Genomic DNA, 20,387 nt, shown 5'->3' on the forward strand with positions numbered 1-20,387 from the left:
CCCTGCCTTAGCCTAGATCTCAATTATTATTATTTCAAGCCTTCTTTTATTTATTTATTTATTTATTTATTATTTGCATTTCTATACCGCCCTTCTCTGAAGACCCAGGGCAATTTACAGCCAAGTTAAAAAGACATATACAAAAATTAAAACACAATATTTCAATTAAAAATCTGATTCCATAGACCAAAATATTAAAATAACAAGTAAAACTATAAAACCAAACCATCAATAAAACCACCCATTAAAATTGCCCTTAGGTCAGCCCTGCTCGGTGAAACAAGAAGGTCTTGAGCTCGCGCTTAAAGGTCCGGAGGTCGGGGAGTAGGCGTAGTCCCAAAGGTAATTCATTCCACAGGGTATGTGCCCCCACAGAGAAGGCTCTTCCCCTGGGGGCCGCCAGTCGACATTGTTTGGCTGACGGCACCCTGAGGCCCTCTCTGTGACAGTAGGCGGTCCCATAAGTAACCTGGTCCCATGCCATGTAGCGCTTTAAAGGTGATCACCAACACCTTGAATTGCACCCGGAAGACCACCGGCAACCAGTTCAGCTTGCGCAGGAGAGGTGTTATATGGGAGCTCCGAGACGCTCCCTCTATCCCCCGCGCAGCCGCATTCTGTACCAGTTGAAGTCTCCTGGTGCTCTTCAAGGGGAGTCCCATGTAGAGAGCATTGCAGTAATCCAGGCGGGAGGTAACGAGGGCATGAGTGACCGTGCATAACGAGTCCCGGTCCAGGAAGGAACGCAGCTGGCGAATCAGGCACACCTGATAAAAAGCTCCCCTGGCGACGGCCATCAAGTGCTCTTCTAACAACAGCCGTGCATCCAGGAAAATGCCTAAGCTGCGAACCAACTCCCTGGGGGCCAGTGACTCGCCCCCCACAGTCAGCGACGGAACTAGCTGACTGTACCGGGACGCTGGCATCCACAGCCACTCCGTCTTGGATGGGTTGAGTTGAAGTCTGTTCATCCACATCCAGACCCGAACAGCTTCGAGGCACCGGGATATCACATCGACGGCTTCGTTGGGGTGGTTCGGGGTGGAAATGTAAAGCTGAGTGTCATCAGCATACAGCTGGCAACTCACCCCAAAACCGCTTCCCCAGTGGCTTCATATAGATGTTAAACGGGCTGGACACTGATTGGGTAGATTCGGGCGGGACGGCGGAGGCAGTTCTTGAGAATATTATTTGGGGGGAATTCGACTCTGTGACTCCCGAGGACATGGACAGGATACTGAGGAGGCTGAATGCAACCATGTTTATTGGACCCGTGTCCCTCCTGGTTGGTACTGGCCACACAGGAGGTTACACGAGGCTGGCTTCAGGGAATTGTTAACGCTTCTCTGAGGGAGGGTGTCTTCCCTACAGCCTTGAAAGAGGCTGTGGTGAGACCCCTCCTCAAGAAGCCCTCCCTGGATCCAGCTATTTTATCGAACTACCGTCCGGTCTTCAACCTTCGTTTTGTGGCGAAGGTTGTCGAGAGTGTGGTAGAGCATCAGCTCGCTCAGTACCTGGATGAAACTGTCTATCTGGCCCCGTGCCAGTCCGGCTTCCGGCCTGGGTACAGCACGGAGACGGCTTTGGTCGTGTTGGTTGATGATCTCTGGAGGGCCCGGGATAGGGGTTGTTCCTCTATCCTGGTCCTATTAGATCTGTCAGTGGCTTTTGATACCATCGACCATGGTTAAGGGGCTTGGGAGTGGGGGACACCATTTTTTGGTGGTTCTCCTATCTCTCCGACCGCTCGCAGACGGTGTTGGCAGGAGGGCAGAGATCGGCCGCAAGGCACCTCATGTGTGGGGTGCCACAGGGGTCGGTTCTCTCGCCTTTCCTGTTTAACATCTATATGAAGCCGCTGGGGGAGATCATCCATGATTTTGGGGTGAGTTGCCAGCTGTACGCTGATGACGCTGGGGGAGATCATCCGTGGTTTTTACACTTTATACCTTACAAGTATATTATTTTGGCTATTTAACAACTTCTTTAAAATAGGATATTACTAATAGCATGATTCCTCAAGTTTTGTCTTTGCTTTGTTATGTTTTTTATTTCTCTATATGCTCAAAGAATAACAGTTTGGGGCTCTGAAGTCTTGAAGAGAACCTGTGAATTTGGAGTGCTCTCTGATGGGCTAGGCCTAACTAAGTGGCATAAAGTTAAGCTGTACTGGGCCTTATAAATACCTGAATGTATTTATACTACAAAGAAATTCCAGGGTGATATGCTAGACGAATATAGAGAAGCCGTAAAGGTTTGAAGAGGTGTTAGATTAGGTGGGGAGTTTTGAAGGATTTGAAGAGATGGTACAAAACATATTTCAGGTTTTTCTCCTTTTTAGTCAAACTATTAATGAAACATAGCAAAAGCCCTTTAATTTCTCCAACCTCAGCTCTGCAAGTATGAGTTAGAGTTTCTTACTGCTTTGCATACCAATGTGAACAATCTTCCCTCTCTTCAGTTAAGAGAGTTTTTTCGAAAGCACAAATGAAATATTTTTTTCTGATCTTTAACTCTCAGCTCCAGTCAATTTCAAACATATATTCTAATTCTACCTCTATCTGTTCTCCCAAAAGCTAGAGTTAAGCAAGGGTTTAGGTATCAGTAGCCAGTTTTTTTTCTCAGTCAGACAGCTGGCCTTGTTAGCTGATGGTCAGTTTTCAAATAAACCCCAATGAACGTCTTTCTTTGCATCATCTTCAACCCCATCAAAGTCCTGTGTGATAACCGGATAAGGTACTGTATCAGTCCTCTTCAGGGAGTCATCAGGAGTTGAAATCAGTTAAACAGACTTCAGTATCCTGCATAGGTCAATATAATTCTCTATAAAATATTTTTTCTCTGCCATCTGCCAAGCCAGAGGCATGTGACATTAGCTTCCAAATCTTTTCACATCTGCATAAAGAGGATTAAAACAGAGAATATTTCCCATGGTGCTGAATCTTCCATTTGGCTGGACACATTCATTAAAACTTTTTTTTTAAAAAAAGAAAAAGATCAAGGGCATTTTCTGCTCTTGTTTTGCATGCAAACTGAGATCAGAATATGCCCCCAGGTAGAAGGAGTTGCTGAAAACAGCACTTTGAATGTGTTCACATCACGAACATTCTTTCTTAAATAGCTTATTAAAAACCTTCTCCAGCTATATTCAAACTAATCAGAGGTCTAAACTGTGTTGCCTGCTGCATTGAAAGCTGTAACAACATCAATAAATTCTTCAGATGCAAAAGGAACAAAAGATGTGCACAAGTACACCAGCGTGCCTACCGTCCCTGTCCTAATGTTTGCTTTTATTCGTACCCTTTACATGTATTTATAATTATTTACACTTGTCATAATTTACACTTGTCATAAAATACATGCTTGACGAAAATTAATAAATAAATAAAAATAAATTGATAACATGGATTCAAAAACGTGGAGAGCAGTATTAGAGGACTCTGTTTAGATTACCTGACCCTTCTTATACTATACTATGAAAAGGGAAATCAGTGTGTCTTGAGAATGGTAAACCAAATCAGATCCCTTCAGTCTACAAAATCTTTATATGAATAACAGCATTAGATCATTGATTTCTTCACAAAATTCAGTCTGTTATTGATTAACTTGCCTTGCCTGGGAGGAAGGAGGATATATCAATGGAACCTCAGCTACAAAAAAAATCAAGGTTCAAATCTCACTACAGTGCCGCTCTGTTAGGAAGCCATATCTTTCTTTACACAGTATCCTTTCCTTATCCTTGCATATCTGGCAGGTAGCCTTCAATTTAAAATCTTTGACCCTAAGAACTCCCTCTTTTCAACTAATCGATAATTCTATATCTTCCTTTTACCTCTAGCTGTAACTGTCTGCCAGTTAAAGTCTTATCTCCCAAACTATCTAACAGATGCTTCAGAATTTGGATAAACCGCATTGGAATTTTGGTATATTTGCATCATGGGTGAGCTGCCTGATCTCTCACAAGACATGCTGATCAACCCCCAGACTCCTATTCAGCTGCCACCGATTGTTGATAAATAAATAAAAATCAAACTTGGGAAGGGATGGTTGGCTAGGAAGTATAAACTTACTTTAAAAATGATTAAATTTTCAGAAAACAGATTTTTATTTCTATCTCCAGGGTGAATGCATTTTTTTCCTACTTATTAATTTGATTTACTGAATTGATAAGCCTGCCTAGCTCAAACAATATGATTCTGGGTGGCATAACAAAAACAACAAAACAAAGAATAAACTGAAAAAGAACAACATAATATTAAAGCATACATTAACATATAAATACAAATATGAAATGCAAAATATAAATTGGTGACTATAATAAAAACAACTAAAAGGAGAATCCATTTAAGTGGCCTTAAATGCATGAGAGGAAAGAGAGGTATTAATTCTATTTTGACAAAGCCCATTTTGCTGGTCTCTTACCCATACATTGTATGGTCCCCAACAAATTTTACATATGGACTCTGAGTGAATGTAATTCAGAAATATCTGAATAGCCATCTATTCCTCCTCTGGTGCCACTAAAGGGCCCAGTGCTCTAATATTCTCAATCTGTATGATCATTCTGTTAAGTTGAAAATTTAAGAAATTAGCTAGTACAGGTAGTCCTTGACTTACAGCAGTTTGTTTAGTGACTGTTTGAAGTTACAACAGCACTGAAAAAAAGTGTCTTATGACTTTTCAAACATCCGCATGGTTAGGTGATCAAAATTCAGGTTATTTGGCAACTGACTCACATTTATGATGATTGCAGCATCCCGGGGTCATGTGATCTCCTTTTGTGACCTTCTGGTAAGCAAAGTCAATGGGGTAGCCAGATTCACTTAACAATCATGTTATTAATGTAATAACTACAGTGATTTGCTTAACAACTGTAGCAAGAAAGGTTGTAAAAGGGGCAAACTCACTTAACAACTGTCTTCACTTAGCATCAAAAATTTTGGGTTCAGTTGTGGCCATACGTTAGGAACTACTGTAGATATTGAGAATTTTCCCATACTTCTGGGCATTATATTAGTCCACTGTTTCTCAATCTTAGCATATGTGGATTTCATCTCCCAGAATTCCCCAGCCAGCCAGCTGTACTAGCCGGTTATCCCAAATTAATGATTACCTGCATCAAAAAAGCTCAACTGGAAACAAATAATGTATAATACTGAACGATGCTGAAACAAATGTTGAAATAATGTAGAATATTGAATATTGTTGAATGTTGAACAATGCAGAAAAAGTAGCATTAATTCTAAATTACATTGTCCTGAACTGCCCACCATCGATCAGAAATCACCAAAATCAAACTTCAGCTTGTAAAAAGAACAAATAGAACTTTAATACAGAATTTCAATCATTGTATGGGTCTGCAGTGGTGTCAAAAGACTACTCTTAGACTAATTAGAGATGGGTTTTGTATCCCATTTTCTTTTTAATTCAAGACAACAAATGGTGAATTCCCTAGAGGACTATGCAGATTGGATGAACCACTTCCTCAGAGGAGTCCTGTTGTTCAATCTAAAACTTATTAGATGAACATGAAATTTTCCACAACCCCCACACCCCAAATACATAAAACCTTCCATTACATATCTGCCTTCCAAGATATTGGTAGTGCATATTCAGGGAATTTTTCTAATGACAGTGTGGTTTTGCAATTCCACTCTGAAGCAAATTCTACTAAATACAAGGAAGAAAAGAAGATATAGATACAGCCTTAGCTGTACCTTTTATTAGCCATTCAAAGCACTAGTTGGTCTACAGCACTCATCTATGTCCCCAGTTAAACCACACATATTGATATTGCCACAAGTTATCACTGATTCTCACTCAAAATAAAAAAGGATTGTCTATTTTTCATGGTTCCTAATTTCCAATAATCACAGACTATTTTTCTTTCTTTCCCTCCTTCTCTCCCATCTGAAGGAAATAATTCTGAAAAAAAAAAGATTAGAATACTTATCAACAAACGTATAGTTTTTGCACTGGGAAGCAAAATTCAAGTTACTCATAGAATCTCTTTTTTCTTTTTCATTTGGCAGCTGTGGTCATTAAACAGACTAACATAATCATTCCAAGCAATCACAAATGAAGAAACTAACTTAAAACATAGCTTCAGTTGCTAGTAGAAGACAACTGCCGGCATCCCGGTACAGTCAGCTGAGTCCTCGGCTGACTGTTGGGGGCGAGTCACTGGCCCCGATGGAGAGGGTGCGCAATCTGGGCGTTCTCCTGGATGAACGGCTGTCTTTTGAAGATCATTTGACGGCCGTCTCCAGGAGAGCTTTCCACCAGGTTCGCCTGGTGCGCCAGTTGCGCCCCTTTCTAGACCGGGATGCCTTATGCACGGTCACTCACGCCCTCGTGACGTCTCGCCTGGATTATTGCAATGCTCTCTACATGGGGCTCCCCTTGAGGGGCATCCGGAGGCTCCAGTTAGTTCAGAATGCAGCTGCGCGGGTGATAGAGGGAGCCCCTCGTGGCTCCCGTGTTACACCTATCCTGCGCAGACTGCACTGGCTACCTGTGGCCTTCCGGGTGCGCTTCAAGGTGCTGGTGACAATCTTTAAAGCGCTCCATGGCATAGGGCCGGGCTATTTACGGGACCGCCTACTGCTACCAAATACCTCTCACCGACCCGTGCGCTCTCACAGAGAGGGACTCCTCAGGGTGCCGTCAGCTAGGCAGTGCCGTCTGGCGACACCCAGGGGAAGGGCCTTCTCTGTGGGGGCTCCCACCCTCTGGAACGAACTCCCTCCAGGACTTCGTCAACTTCCGGACCTCCGAACCTTTGTGAGCTTAAAACACACTTATTTATCTGCGCGGGACTGGATTAGATTTTAAAGTTATGGGTTTTAAGGGGTTTTTATTATTTATACTATTTTAAATTTGGGGCAATAGAATAAGTTTTTTAATTGTTTTTTTAATCTGTATTTATATGTATTTTAACTGCCTGTGAACCGCCCTGAGTCCTTAGGGAGATAGGGCGGTATATAAATTTGAAAAATAAATAAATAAATAAAATAAACTGTTAGATGTCAGAGTTCCAAGTAACACCCCCAACAAAAGAAGACTCTGAGGCTTGGGTTTCCTCAAAGTTACGTTTTATTAGAGATGTCATATTGGCACATCTGGGAAAACCCGACTCTGAAAGTTTCAGGTTTTCCCCACCCAAAGAAAAGTTCAAGTCCCTGCCCACAAGTCCATCACATAGTCCAATCAAACATCACCCCAACTGGAGATGCCTCCCAGTTCCAGCCTTCCAGGTGCAGGGCAAATTGTCCTTGACTTCTTGAGAAAGGAATGTTATTATGACTATATATCACCCATACTCCATATTATCCCCCTGCCCAGTTTCCCACAGTAGTAAACATGGCAAGTCTGAAGGCCTAATACAAAAGATGGCATACAGGCCTGACATTAGAATTACTAGGATATTTTATCTGTTAATAGTTAATACTCAGGTTTCTAGAAAATTTGGGCTTTCCTTCTGTAACAAAAGCAGCTTGCTAGTATTTAAAATCTGGAGGATTTTAAAATTTAAAATCCTCCAAATAATCAGCAATTTTCTCAGTCTTTTATGATATTGAACCAATGATCTTTTCCTATTAAACAGGAGAACCAATTTGGTGCAATGGTTAAGGCACTGGACTAGAAATTAGGAGACTGTGAGTGCTAGTTCTGCCTTACACATGAAAGCCAGTTGGGTGACTTTGATCTAGTCTCTCATCCCAACCCACCTCACAGAGTTGTTGTTATGAGGAAAATAGGAGGAGGAAGGAGTATTAGGAATGTTCCTTGCCTTGAGTTACTTATAAAGTAATAAACCTGGGATAAAAATTCAATAAATACATAATACTTCTACAATGCCACCATTATTTCTTAGGTAGGGATTTGTGGCCACTCACACAGTTTATGTCAGTTGCTAACATAGTTTATAATCAGTGATGAGGGATGTTATCTGTTAAAAAAAAGATCTTGGTAAGTTTGAAAGAATAAGGGAAAATCAGTATCAGAATAAAGTACGTCTTTTATTATGTTTTTTGAACTGCCTGATAAACTAGGGTGAGAAAAGTGTACCCATCTTTACTGTACTGGCTATTGTCTCAGTTATTTTCCAAACAGGATGATTAACCATTCTTACTGAAAGAATTTAAGAATATTATAACAACAGCAACATTAACATTACTGCCAATTACTCGTTATATTGTGCCATGGACTAATCAGTCTCATCTTTACAGCAACCTCCCAAAACTCTACACACAGATAACACAGAGTTACTACTTAACTATATTGTTATCCTACATTCAGTGTTGATTCAGATACTATTTTGACCTACTCACAACTATAATTTTATGAAGGATGAAAAATTTCTTATTTCAAGCCTACAGCTCTGACCTCATTTTCATCCTAGTGCTGTGCTTTCCTGGCAACTTCCATTGAGTACCCAGCAATAATGTATTCTAAATGTTCTGATTTTCAAGAGATTGTCTTGTTTTGACTCTGACTGCACATGATGTACAAACAACATGCATTTAAACTTCAGTAGTGTTCATTTTCAGAGACAACAGCTTGAACAGAAGGTGTATCACAAATAGCTAGGAAGGTGCAGGGTTTAATAATTCTCTCATCTACTGGTTTTGTACTGAGGTTCTCCCATACACAAGTGTATATCTTCTAAAAGAGTACCACGCTTGCATTTCCAGGAACAAATAAATATTGTGAATTCCACAGAAGGGAAATCACAGTACAGTTAAACACAGATATGGAACTTGGAGGCTACCTATGCCTGATGAATGTCTCAATATTTTTTTCTTTTTACAATCCCTTAATTTAGGTTGAGTCCAGGCAGTTGAACCTGAGCATTTACTAGCCAGATGGCCTTCCTGACACCTATAGTGGAGTTTGCAGTAGATATTTTTGTCTTTGTGCCCTAAGAGAAATATTTGCTGCCTCTAGGATTGAATTCTCAACCTTCTGAGTAGGAGATGAGCGTCTTCACCACTAGGCCACCATTGTGCTTCATGAATGGCTCAATATAATTGCTACCAACCTGCCTTCCATTGAGGACCTGTATACTGCACAAATCAAGAAGAGGGCCGTGAAAATATTTGCAGATCCCTCGCATCCTGGACATAAACTGTTTCAACTCCTATCCTCAAAACGACGCTATAGAGCACTGCACACCAGAACAACTAGACACAAGAATAGTTTTTTCCCGAAGGCCATCACTCTGCTAAACAAATAATTCCCTCAACACTGTCAGACTATTTACTGAATCTGCACTACTATTAATCGTTTCATAGTTCCCATCACCAATCTCTTTCCACTTATGACTGTATGACTATAACTTGTTGCTGGCAATCCTTATGATTTATATTGATATATTGATCATCAATTGTGTTGTAAATGTTGTACCTTGATGAACGTATCTTTTCTTTTATGTACACTGAGAACATATGCACCAAGACAAATTCCTTGTGTGTCCAATCACACTTGGCCAATAAAAAATTCTTCTTCTTCTTCATATAAGGATGAAACCAGTGGTACAGTGCTTCCTATGGGTCAGTAGCCAATATAACAACATACTGACCATTTCCCTCTGCTATTTCTCTGCTGAAAATCTCCTTCAGCTGAAGTATTTTCCCTTCAAATACATATACTGTGATCACAGCCTGCATCCCAGACTGCAGACACAAAATATGCATCCTCATGAGTGAACAATGGCTGTTACAAAAGTACACAGATACCCCAGACACTTCCTTTTCTAGCGTCCCTATAAAAACATGGAAGAAATTCATAGAAATAGGTTTTGCAAGGAACTGCCTTAAAGCTCAATTGGTAGACCAGTGGCTCTATTTTTAAAGAAGGTAGACTGGTGCCTCCCAAAAAAGGCAATTAGTAGACCGGTGCCTCTATTTTTACCTTTTTAAAGAAGGTAGACCGGTGCGCTCCCAAGTTTTGTATACTTTATTATTTTTATTATTTATTATTATTGGCTATGCCCATTCAGTAAGTAATCATCTTATGTGTTTATGGCTATGTTTTGCCAATTTATATCCCTTTTTTTTTGTGCCAAGAATTTTTCATGTGTCTGTGTCTACTCTGTTACTTGTTTTCTTGTATTTGTTGACAAATAAAATAAATAAATAAATAAATAGGTGGATGTGGCCTGCACGTGATGCATCTGGCCCACGGGCCGCCAGTTTGACACCCCTGTATAACATTTAAATCTATTTGTTTCACTATATTATGTAAGCCATCCTTTAGTTGTGTCTTTATTTTATCATAAACTGTTAGGTTTGAATAGATCCCATTTCAGCTCTTTCCTATAACAACTCTTACGTCAAGCGCTGGGGAAATCAGGAGATTCAGGCAGTTCAAATGAGCATAAAGATTTATTGCAAGCTTAAGCTCTCTACCAGAATCTGAACTGCTAGTGGTCGAAGGAAGTGAGTGGGAGATAAGAAAGGACTTCAAGGTGGGCTGGACTTAGATCTCTTGTGGGCCCGCAAAGACTGATGACACATTTGACTCCTCCCTCAGGTTCAGCCTGATCATCTTCTACATCTTATATATAGTAAATACAAATTTCTTCAGATCCAAATAGAAAAATCTCTGAAATATCATAGAAATGGGTATCTTAAATTTGCACTGCCTCCTAAAAAAAACATCTAAGCATCCTCTTGTGAAAATCAACTGCTTTGACCTCTCAGCTGATCAGAGACAGGAAACTGCACCCAGTGATACGTTATGCCCTATCACTTCTGACTGAACCAAGACATCTTATTCCATATAACATTGTATAATTTTATGATTCTAAAGGCTCAAGGAATGGAGAATATGAAGTATGCCTTATTTCCCAGAAAAAAGAGATCAGGGGGTGTAAGTGAAGGCTGTGCTTGAATGAAGATTTGGGTCATGTTTTTCAAACAGCACACATGTTGCACAGTTCATTTGCAATTCGTAATATTTTCTACCTCCTAAACATGTGCGATTTGCTTGTTGTTACTGCTGTGCCTTAATTTCTTCTAGCCTAATAATGATCTTATTACTGCAAGATCATAACAGAATGCCTACTGGCTTTATCAATTTCATGAAACAGCTAAACATGACTCAGTAAGTCATCATATCAGCAATAGGACTGCAGTGTACATCAGTGACCTGCCCCAGAGACCCTCTGTCTGTGGCAATCTCTACAGTCACAAAACCATCTCTAAAAATGTAGTCTTTGTGTTAGTATTATTACAATAAATTATAAATGTACGCTTTTTAAAATTTTACTCTTATGAATAATGTTAAGTTTTCATAAAAGAGAAATGGCTTATAAGTATCGGTAGCAGCTTATTTTTGCAAAAGAATGTGCGCTTATTTAAATGCAACTATATCTTCAAATACAACTCAAAAAAGTTCCTCAGTCCTCAGATCCAGTATATATATTTATTTGTACACCATTCAGCGCTCCTTTGTGAGGGAGATGGGCAGTTTCAAAATTTTTTTTATTTATTTTTTTTTTTTTTTTGTTCAAAAAGTTTTTATTGGTCAAAAAAGGTTTATACAAATACATATCAGGTATGGTAAATTTTCATTTTTCTTATACAAGATAAGAATTTTACTCAAATTTTTTAACACATACAACAGCCATATGGCAAGCAGGTGACACGAAGTAGCTAAGTTTAGAAATCTTACATACGCAATAAAGAAGGGTCAAGAATAAACAGAATATCGTACAAAAGAGAATAAGGAAAACCAACACAATACCAAATATCTTTATCACTTCCTAGTTTTGGATCTCAGAACTCTGGGTTCAGCCTGACCCAACTCCAGCGCCGCAACAGCGGCAGCCGCCCGCCCCATGGTCTATAACCTCCCTTCTTCAATTCCTGGGTCATCTGATTCCAGGAGGGCTTTGTGTTCCTCCACGAGGCCGTAGCCTCCGCAATTGTACTAATTTTTTCGTAATGCCCTCCCGGAAAATCATCAATCCTCTGGCATCAGCCATCTGAAGCCTACTCCTTCTGGTACAATTTGCTTGACAAAAGTAATATTTCTTTCTCATTTCACGCACCTGTCTGGGAATCTGCCTCAGAATGGCTATCTCCCTGCCCCACTCCTATGTTTTCTAAGAATTTCATCTCGCCTCTTCTCACAAATTTGACATGAACCTCTCTGGGAACTGCATGCGTGCATATTGTGAATTAACTCTATAAACTCGATCCACATCCCAATTCATGAAATCAACACCTCTCCCAAGAAATTCTCCCAACAATTTAGTCACAACATCTCTCAAATCTTCTTGGTCCACTTCTTCCAAATTTTGAAACCTAAGGAAATAAGACATTTTATCCATCTGTAGTCCAAGCACAGCATTGCCTGTCATCTCCTCTCTTTTCTGCACTGCCCGCATCTCACCCTCCAGACCTTCCACTTTCTGCTTGTTTTCTGCTGAGACTTGTTGAGTATCCTTTAAATCCTTTTGGATAGTCACAATTTCTGCTCTTATTTCCATTTGGCCTCTTTGCAAATCATCCAGTTTCTTGTCCATATTGGATAACTTTTCCAGAATTCTCTCCATCTCTCCAGCAGTTGGTCTCTGACCTTTTGCCATTTAAAAAAAAAAAATTTTCAAAATCCTCAGGCAAGCACAGTATCCTTGTAATTTCCTCCGGATCCACCAGGGGGCACTCACAGGAGCAACGAGTCCAGAGTACAGTTAGTCAACCAGGAAGCCGAAGGGAAGTGATGTCATCAAAATTCTCATAGTGAAGGCGGAAGCTGGACGCCACCACTGTTCCCCAGAGGGGGGGGGGGCCTCAAACCCTCCCTCCTAAATTTCTCCATCACCTCTTCTCTCCAGAGCTCCACAAAACCAGTAATCTTCTTATTTTAAGTTCTCCTCTCTCCAGAATGACTCGTGCTCCTTCCAGCCGCAGGGGAGAAAAACCCCCCCGCACTCCCGAGCACTCCACTGCCACCGATATCCCTTCCTTCTCCATTCCTCAATTCTTCTCCGTTCCCTGTTCACCACCAGGCTGCTGCAGTTATAAATCCAAAGCCCCGGTGTCACCGGGCACAGCGGCCCAGGCGACGACCAAAGTAATGGCCGTGGCCCGTGGCCTCCAAACCCCGCCGAGCCTAGGACGCGCCAGCATCGGTCCCCCCAGTCCTGTATGTCGGCTGGGAGACCCCTGGCGAGCCGTCCGTGCGGCAGGTGTCCTTTTCGGAACACCTGGCCCCTGGGGGCCTTGGCGGCGGCCGGATTCGGGCACTGGAGGCAGGAGAAGCCTCCAGACGACCGTTGCCTCTGGACACCGGAAGTCGTCTCTCTCGGCAGTTTCAAAATTTGACTAATTAATTAATTAATTAATTAATAATCTATCTCTCTCTCGCTCTCTCACATACACACAAATAAATATAGTACTAATAATATTCTACTGCTCCCTCAAAACCTGTACATAAGTCACTTAGAAAGTTAATACAAGTGCTGAAGAAGTCCTCGTCTTACCTGGGTTGGTCTTAGAGGTGCGCACTGGCGTATAGTGGTTTTTCGAAGATGTTCGGATGGGTGTGTTGTCTTTGGGGGAGGTATCTATAGCCGAGATAGTCTCTCTTTCACAGTGTGCTATGGGGATTGGTCCCTGCTGCCGGAGGATATCGGCCAGAGCCCTAAAAGGAAGAAAGACCAATCATGCAAAACTTTTATAAAGCAAGTGAGCAGCAAGTGAAAATGAGTAAACTCCCCTCTGACTTTTGATTAAAATAAAAAAGGGAAAATATTATAGTAGTCACATTTCCTTTTTTTCTGTATGTGTGTACAAATCTAGTTTTTGGCTGACCTTGAAAAAAGCAAATCGGGGTCATAACTGCTTAGTTTTTATATGGGACAGCACTAGGAAATCCCAGAGCTATAAAGTGGAGTGGGGGAAATAAAAAGAAGAAGAAAACAATCCCCCAAAAGAAATGGTAGAAAACCATTACCGAACTGCAGCAAGTGAATTAGATGAGTGTGTAAATACAGGCTCAAACATTTTCAGGATTGCCGACTGTACATATGAAATAAAATATCATCTGCCACTTGGCAGAAAGACCATGACAAAGCAAGACAAATAACAGAATGCAGAGACATCACAATGACAGTGAATTATATGTTGCCAAGCCATGGTTTTCCCACTTGTAACATATGGCTATGATATGCAGACCCTCAGAAAGGCTGAATGAAGGAAAATCATGCTTTTAAATTGTGGCACTGGAGAAAATGGTTGACAATTGAATGGCAACAACAAATTATTCAGTGTTAGATAAAGTAAAACTGCTTGCTAGGAAACCTAATGATGAACTGAACCTTAAATATTTTAGGCACATAATTCCCAACTCATGTTCAGAAATAGTCCCAATGGCAGGTTATTGTTGCAGAGCAACTCTACATTGACAACTTGTTATTCTTGATACATGAAAGGGAGCTAAAGTCTCCATTTCAGGTACTGTCTGTACTCATACAAACTCATCCCACCATACTTGAAGGAAGCGATTGGTGATTTTCATGTCATCTACTGATGCTGGGAAGGAGGAGAAAATAAGCTAGTAAGAGTTTAGCAAAAGGTACTTTTAAACCATTCCACATAAAGCTCTAAAGACAGAACAAACTGAAATCCTCATTACTGAAGTGCATTGGATCTTTGTCATCAGGGCAGCACAAATCATGATAACATATTTTTCTGCCAAGACAAGATCTGAAGGAATATACGCTTGCATGGCTATCAAGAAGACCCCCAAATCTCTTCTAGCTTTCTAAGTAGCCTGCTGCATACTCTGCTTTTCTTGACCAGGAAAACACCAATCATAGTTAGACTGAGTAGGGCAAGTTCTTGTGAGTTAAGTGACACACCATCTTGCGGTATTATCTGGAAGATGTTTGAAGAGATGGGCAGGTTCTTTGGGACTGTTAACTCAGCTACCTGTCATATATATGTATCCCTTCTTATTAATTAAAACCACCCAGGAGGTGATGTATAGTTGACTTCATGCAGTGGTGAATACATCCCTGAAGGAGGTACTTCCACAAGAAGTTATCAGGCTAAAAAAAAAATCAGTGCTATATAAGTCTAATAAAACTAATTTTGTTAGAACAGCTATGGTAACAGAAGCTTGCAAGTGTAAATAGGTGCTCTCCCAGTCCTTCAACTTCAGGTGAATTAGGCAGGGACCAGTCTGATGAATTTTCTCAAGTTGGTTTCTTAAGCTATACAGTACTTGTCTGACTGGTGTCTTGGTAACATATTTTGACACTGTCCTTCAAGGCCAATTCTTTATGTCTTCTACAGAACCCTAGGATGTTGGACAGGATGTTGGATGTTGCTCTTTTATCAGAGGCTGGGTTAAGGAATGTATTCATGAGGATATTTTAGTCATATGCTTATTGTATTAGTCCTTGATTTATTGCCTCTTTGTTTTTGAATTGCATTAGATGTGTTCTTAATGTGATATATAAATAGTCACTAAAATAACAATCTTTAATATAAAATAAGTGAAGCTCATTTTTTTTAAAAAATAATACAACTTAAATCAAAGATGACATGGACACATGTCAAGTTTTCAGGGATGAGTAGAGGTATCTCTGCCCCATTCTCATTTTTGTGGACCATCTCAAGACTATGATACCGAAATTTGGTAGGTTTGTTTTTTAAAGACAATAGCTTAAATCAGACACCTTTCCTGGATGCTTAACATTTCTCTGTTGACATACACGCATCAGCCCCATTCCCCCTTTGGTTCTTGGCGATTAAAAGAACAAAAATAATTTTAAAAAGTGCCATCACTGATTACAAAAAGGTTTCTGGCTTTTCTCTACTTGAAAAGCTGTGTGTGTGTGTGTGCATGTATGGAAACATATTACAAACAAGAAGAGCTTGTAACTATATTGCAAGCAGCAGTCTACAGATATTAGATTTGAGGAGGTTAACAGATTGCCTGATTACAGTCATATCTACTGCAGTATTTATGTTTATGCATTTACATGTATAGATTAATATGCATCTGCTATTGTCTACATTTTCCCCCTTTGATGATGATGAGGTAAATGTGTGCGTTCTTTCTTGCTACTCCAAGTCATTGCTGTTTCCTGAAAAAAGGAAATTATTCTGCTCTCATTTTCAATATTAAAAAATGGTTTACAACTTATTAAAAAAATGGAGAGGGGATTTTTAAAAATGAATCTTTCTGTATATACTAGAAACAGAAGCGAGGAAAAAACTCTTGAATTCAGGGTTAGATTTTAAAAAAACCCTGAAATGAATGTTGTAGAACCTGAGGGCAAATTGAATTGTCCTACACCTGCACCATGCTGCTCTGCATCATAATATTTATTTATTAGTACCTATATTTGATAGGAAACACTTTCTAGAGAAAGGTTTAATTAGAAATATCTCCATGAGATCTTAGAATTGAAGGCCAAACTATACCTGAAGTATTCTATTTCCACCTATGGTTTGAGTTTCTTTCTTTTTTCTTTTTAATGAAAAACATCTGCAACTAGATGTAGGCTTGAGAAGAAGAATAACATAAGGAATGGGTTTTTTAAAAAACTCTTTTCTTTCCTTCCATTTTTCTATTTAGATCTTTATCCAAGCTACTTTCCAATCTCTACAGGAAAAGATTATTTATCTTTTTCCCCCATCCAGAAGAAAGTAACTTGAAAAATTTGAAGAAGACATAAGCAAGACGAGAAAGAATTAAACAGACTCCTTCCCGATTACATCTTCCCCAAACTGCTTTTTTTAAAAAAATAAAAAATAAAACAAGTATTAAGGAGAGAACTGTGCAATTACTGTCAAGCCTAGACTGTATCTTAATAAGCAAAGATTCGGAGAATTAGCCCTGTTCACCAAGGAACTCTAATCATGCGATCCAATCATGCTAGAAGTAAAATCAGTCAAGCATCGTCCATAAATAAGTGTGCATTGGACTATAGCTTTATCAACTTCATAAACAATGCATTTTCAGTGACACAGATGGGTGCAAAGGATTTTCCCATCTGTGATTCACAATAGTTTTACCTTTATGGCAAGGACATCTCATTTTTTTAGAGCTGGGTATATTGCAGCATTTTCCTGGAAAATTGTGATCCTCTCCCAGGTGGACTATTGAATGTGAAATTGTTTTTAGCTCTGCTCAATATTGCCTGCAACATGAATTGTACAAACGGCAAAACTTTTCCCTTCTCATGCTTGTATTATTCTGTAAATCTTTGGAAGCTAAGTGTATTATTATTTTAATGAACAATTTCTTGTGGAGTCGTTGATGCTCTCTGAGCTTAGCTGTTTGCTTACAGATGTTTTATTATCCAACTAGTGAGTGTGAGGTTTGCTCCCTGTTTATATACAGAGGCAACTGTAGCACTGTATACATTACACATGTGCATGATACTTATACAACATATAGTTTATGTACTGTAGCTGTTATAGCTATTGTAGTTCTGAAGCTAATATATATAAACAGACAGAAAAACCCCATCCTTACTATCACTGATGATGTTACGTAGTTGGGTAATAAAACATCTGAAAGCAAACTGCCAAGTTCAGCGAACACCAAGGACTCCATAGTTCAACACTGAGCTATATATATTCCCTTCTATTAGGACTTCTTTCTTTCTACATTTCTTACTGTACTTCTCCAACATAAAAGCTCAACCAGTCTTTAAAATACGTCATTTAAAACTAAAACAAAACTTCATTTAATTTTAAAATGTCTGTCTTTCCTTCACAAAGCTGGAACAGTCCTCTGTTCAGATTTTTTTTAAGAGCTAAAAGTTACCTCCTGCAGAAAGACGCCCATCTGTTTCTAATGCATAATCTGGATGCCATGTTTTGCCTTGAATTTGGATATTAGTTTTTGTACAAATCCTAAGAAAGACAGGCATATATGCTCATTAATTCCTTGTGACTAAGGATCCAGTCACTAAGTGTGTGATAGGACTGTGCCCATTTTGCTCTATCTATGAAAAAAGAAGTTGAGGAGATTTTTTTTCCAGTTTCCATAAAGCAAAAAAAGAAGAGGAAGGGGCTGAAGATTGGTAGGTGTTGCAGAACAGATACTTAAATCACAGAGAATATGTATAATCTAACTCTGTTTACCCTTATACTATTTTGTTCTTCACCTTAAGAATGAAATTATAGTTGAATAATATAATTGAAGGCCTGGGGACTTTTCTGAGTTAGTTGAGGAATAATGAACTGGTGTCAGAAGAATTCTAAGTTATGATCTCAGCTGTGGTTATTATAGCTAAGTCAGCCACATAGAAGCCTTATCAAACTGAAGTTCTATGCCATCTTTTTCCTAACTTTGCAATATTCTGCATACCACTGTGGCAGAATCATAAATGCAAACATCACTCTCCTTTATTAGTTTTTAAGAGAAGTGCCTCACAAAAGGAGAAAAAAGGAAAACAATACTTTCCCTTGATATATTCCTTTACTTATTTGTTGGAGATGACTATCCTACTACATACGCCACACATGACATTTCAGCTGGGTGCTTCCCAACTGCAAGGGAGAGGAATGACGGACTTAATCTTGCCAGTTTTTTCTCCAGAACAGCCAAAGGCATCCTACTCATTTGCGTAAGAGATGTGTAGGCCTAGGCTGATAATGACACAGTGTTGATGCCAATGATAGATTTAAAAAAAAAAATCTTGCCTAAAAGTATGCTTCACCTATCTGAGCAGATAGTAGAGTCAGGTTGGTCTTGATATAGATTCCTATCTTCAAATGCAGCCAGTTTGGACAAGATTATATAGAGGTCAAGAGGCCAAGTTTCCTACCTAAGCAGGGGGTTGGACTAGAGGACCTCCAAGGTCCAACTCTGCTATTCTATTCTATTCTATTCTATTCTATTCTATTCTATTCTATTCTATTCTATTCTATTCTATTCTATTCTATTCTATTCTATTCTATTCTATCCAAACTAATTATGCCAGCTTAAATAGAAGTTGCTCCAATGTGCCCAGGTATAATTGACAATGTGTTCCATGAGCCATCCTGTTTGTTACTGCAGGTACTCTCGAAGATACATATCCCATTTGAAAGAATGATAGTACCGAGACCGCTGACTACACTGAGATTTATATGGACATTGTTTTGGATGGATATTCAAACTTATGGAGGCTGCTACGGCATATGTAGATGGTGGGATTGCTGGTGTTTTTGCCCCTTTATGATTCCTATCATAATCCAAAAACCTTGGATTTTACTATCTAATGTAAATAGTCTGGTTCAAGTTGTAAAGAATAGGACTGTACCAAGCGTTCAAAAATCAGGTACTTTACAAAATATCTTTGCATGAATGAAGCGACCTCTCTGTTCATTAAACAAAGCACATCCTTTGCAAGAACTGTACAGATAGTTCAAAATCTGTACCTCCACTGGTAACTTTCACTGGAACTGCCATGCCTGTATATATGTATGCACATGGAAACAGTTGGAGACAACTTTCACAGCAGCTACAAGGGCTTTACAAAAAAATAGTTGCTGTTTTAACACTTTGAGAAGTACTTTGTTCAGGCTAATGTTGAGAAGCTTCTTTCAAAGGCCTTCCATCTACAAACTAAGGAACTTCTCTCTCTTACTTTTTAAATGTATGTAATTTTAAACAATTTTATTGTATGGTTTTATGGTTTCCATCCAGGACAGCTAAGGAAGTCTGAAGAAGCCTCTGAGAATCCTTTAGTACCTTGTATTTCCTAAGATAGTTTGAAAAGTATAAAGGAATTTTAGGTCAGTAGGTAGGTACCTAAGGCCATATATGTTTCCATAGATATAAACATAGATATATAGTTATAATAATTAAATCTGGAAGACCACTTCAAGATTTAAGCTATAACCAGAATGCACCTGCACAAGCAATTATGGGCTCACCATGGTATGCAACACCTCTGTTCATGAACCTACACTGTTCACCAGTAGGATTCCAAAATCTGGTTATAAATGGAATACTATTTTTTAACTGTCTACTTGTCCTACAGGAACTGACAGGGAGAGGATGGTCCAGGGCGATTCAGCAATTAAACTGCCATTTTTCAGGATCCTGAAGATTGCCTTCTATGGTACCACTTCTGGTCTCTGAAATAATACATTTTCCCACTTGGCCCCATCACTTACTTTATTTTTTTCACATTTGCACTCCAATTGTTTGCTTTTATTGATTTATTTAATGTAAGTTGGCATGAGTCGTTCCAATTTGGCAGCCCTATATATATATAAAATAAATAAATAAATAAATCATTATGTGCTTTGGATTTGATTTAAGAGCAGCTATTACAGTTAGGGTTTTGTTTTGGTTTTTAAAAAATATTTCTCTCTCTAGATTCACAGCTTACCAGTTCTTGGCATGGGCACTCAGTAATT

General features: G+C 39.4%; 1 protein-coding gene across 1 annotated transcript in view; it reads right to left on the bottom strand.

The window, feature by feature from the left end:
* The window catches only part of SHISA6 (shisa family member 6), a 386,277-nt gene that overhangs the window by 348,860 nt on the left and 17,030 nt on the right, over positions 1–20,387 (bottom strand). The window contains exon 3 of the mRNA XM_058171390.1: positions 13,496–13,656. Within this exon, the coding sequence (XP_058027373.1) occupies positions 13,496–13,656 (161 nt within the window). The remainder of the gene's footprint in view (positions 1–13,495; positions 13,657–20,387) is intronic.

The sequence above is a fragment of the Ahaetulla prasina genome, chromosome 2 (assembly GCF_028640845.1).
Source record: "Ahaetulla prasina isolate Xishuangbanna chromosome 2, ASM2864084v1, whole genome shotgun sequence".
NCBI lineage: Eukaryota > Metazoa > Chordata > Lepidosauria > Squamata > Colubridae > Ahaetulla > Ahaetulla prasina.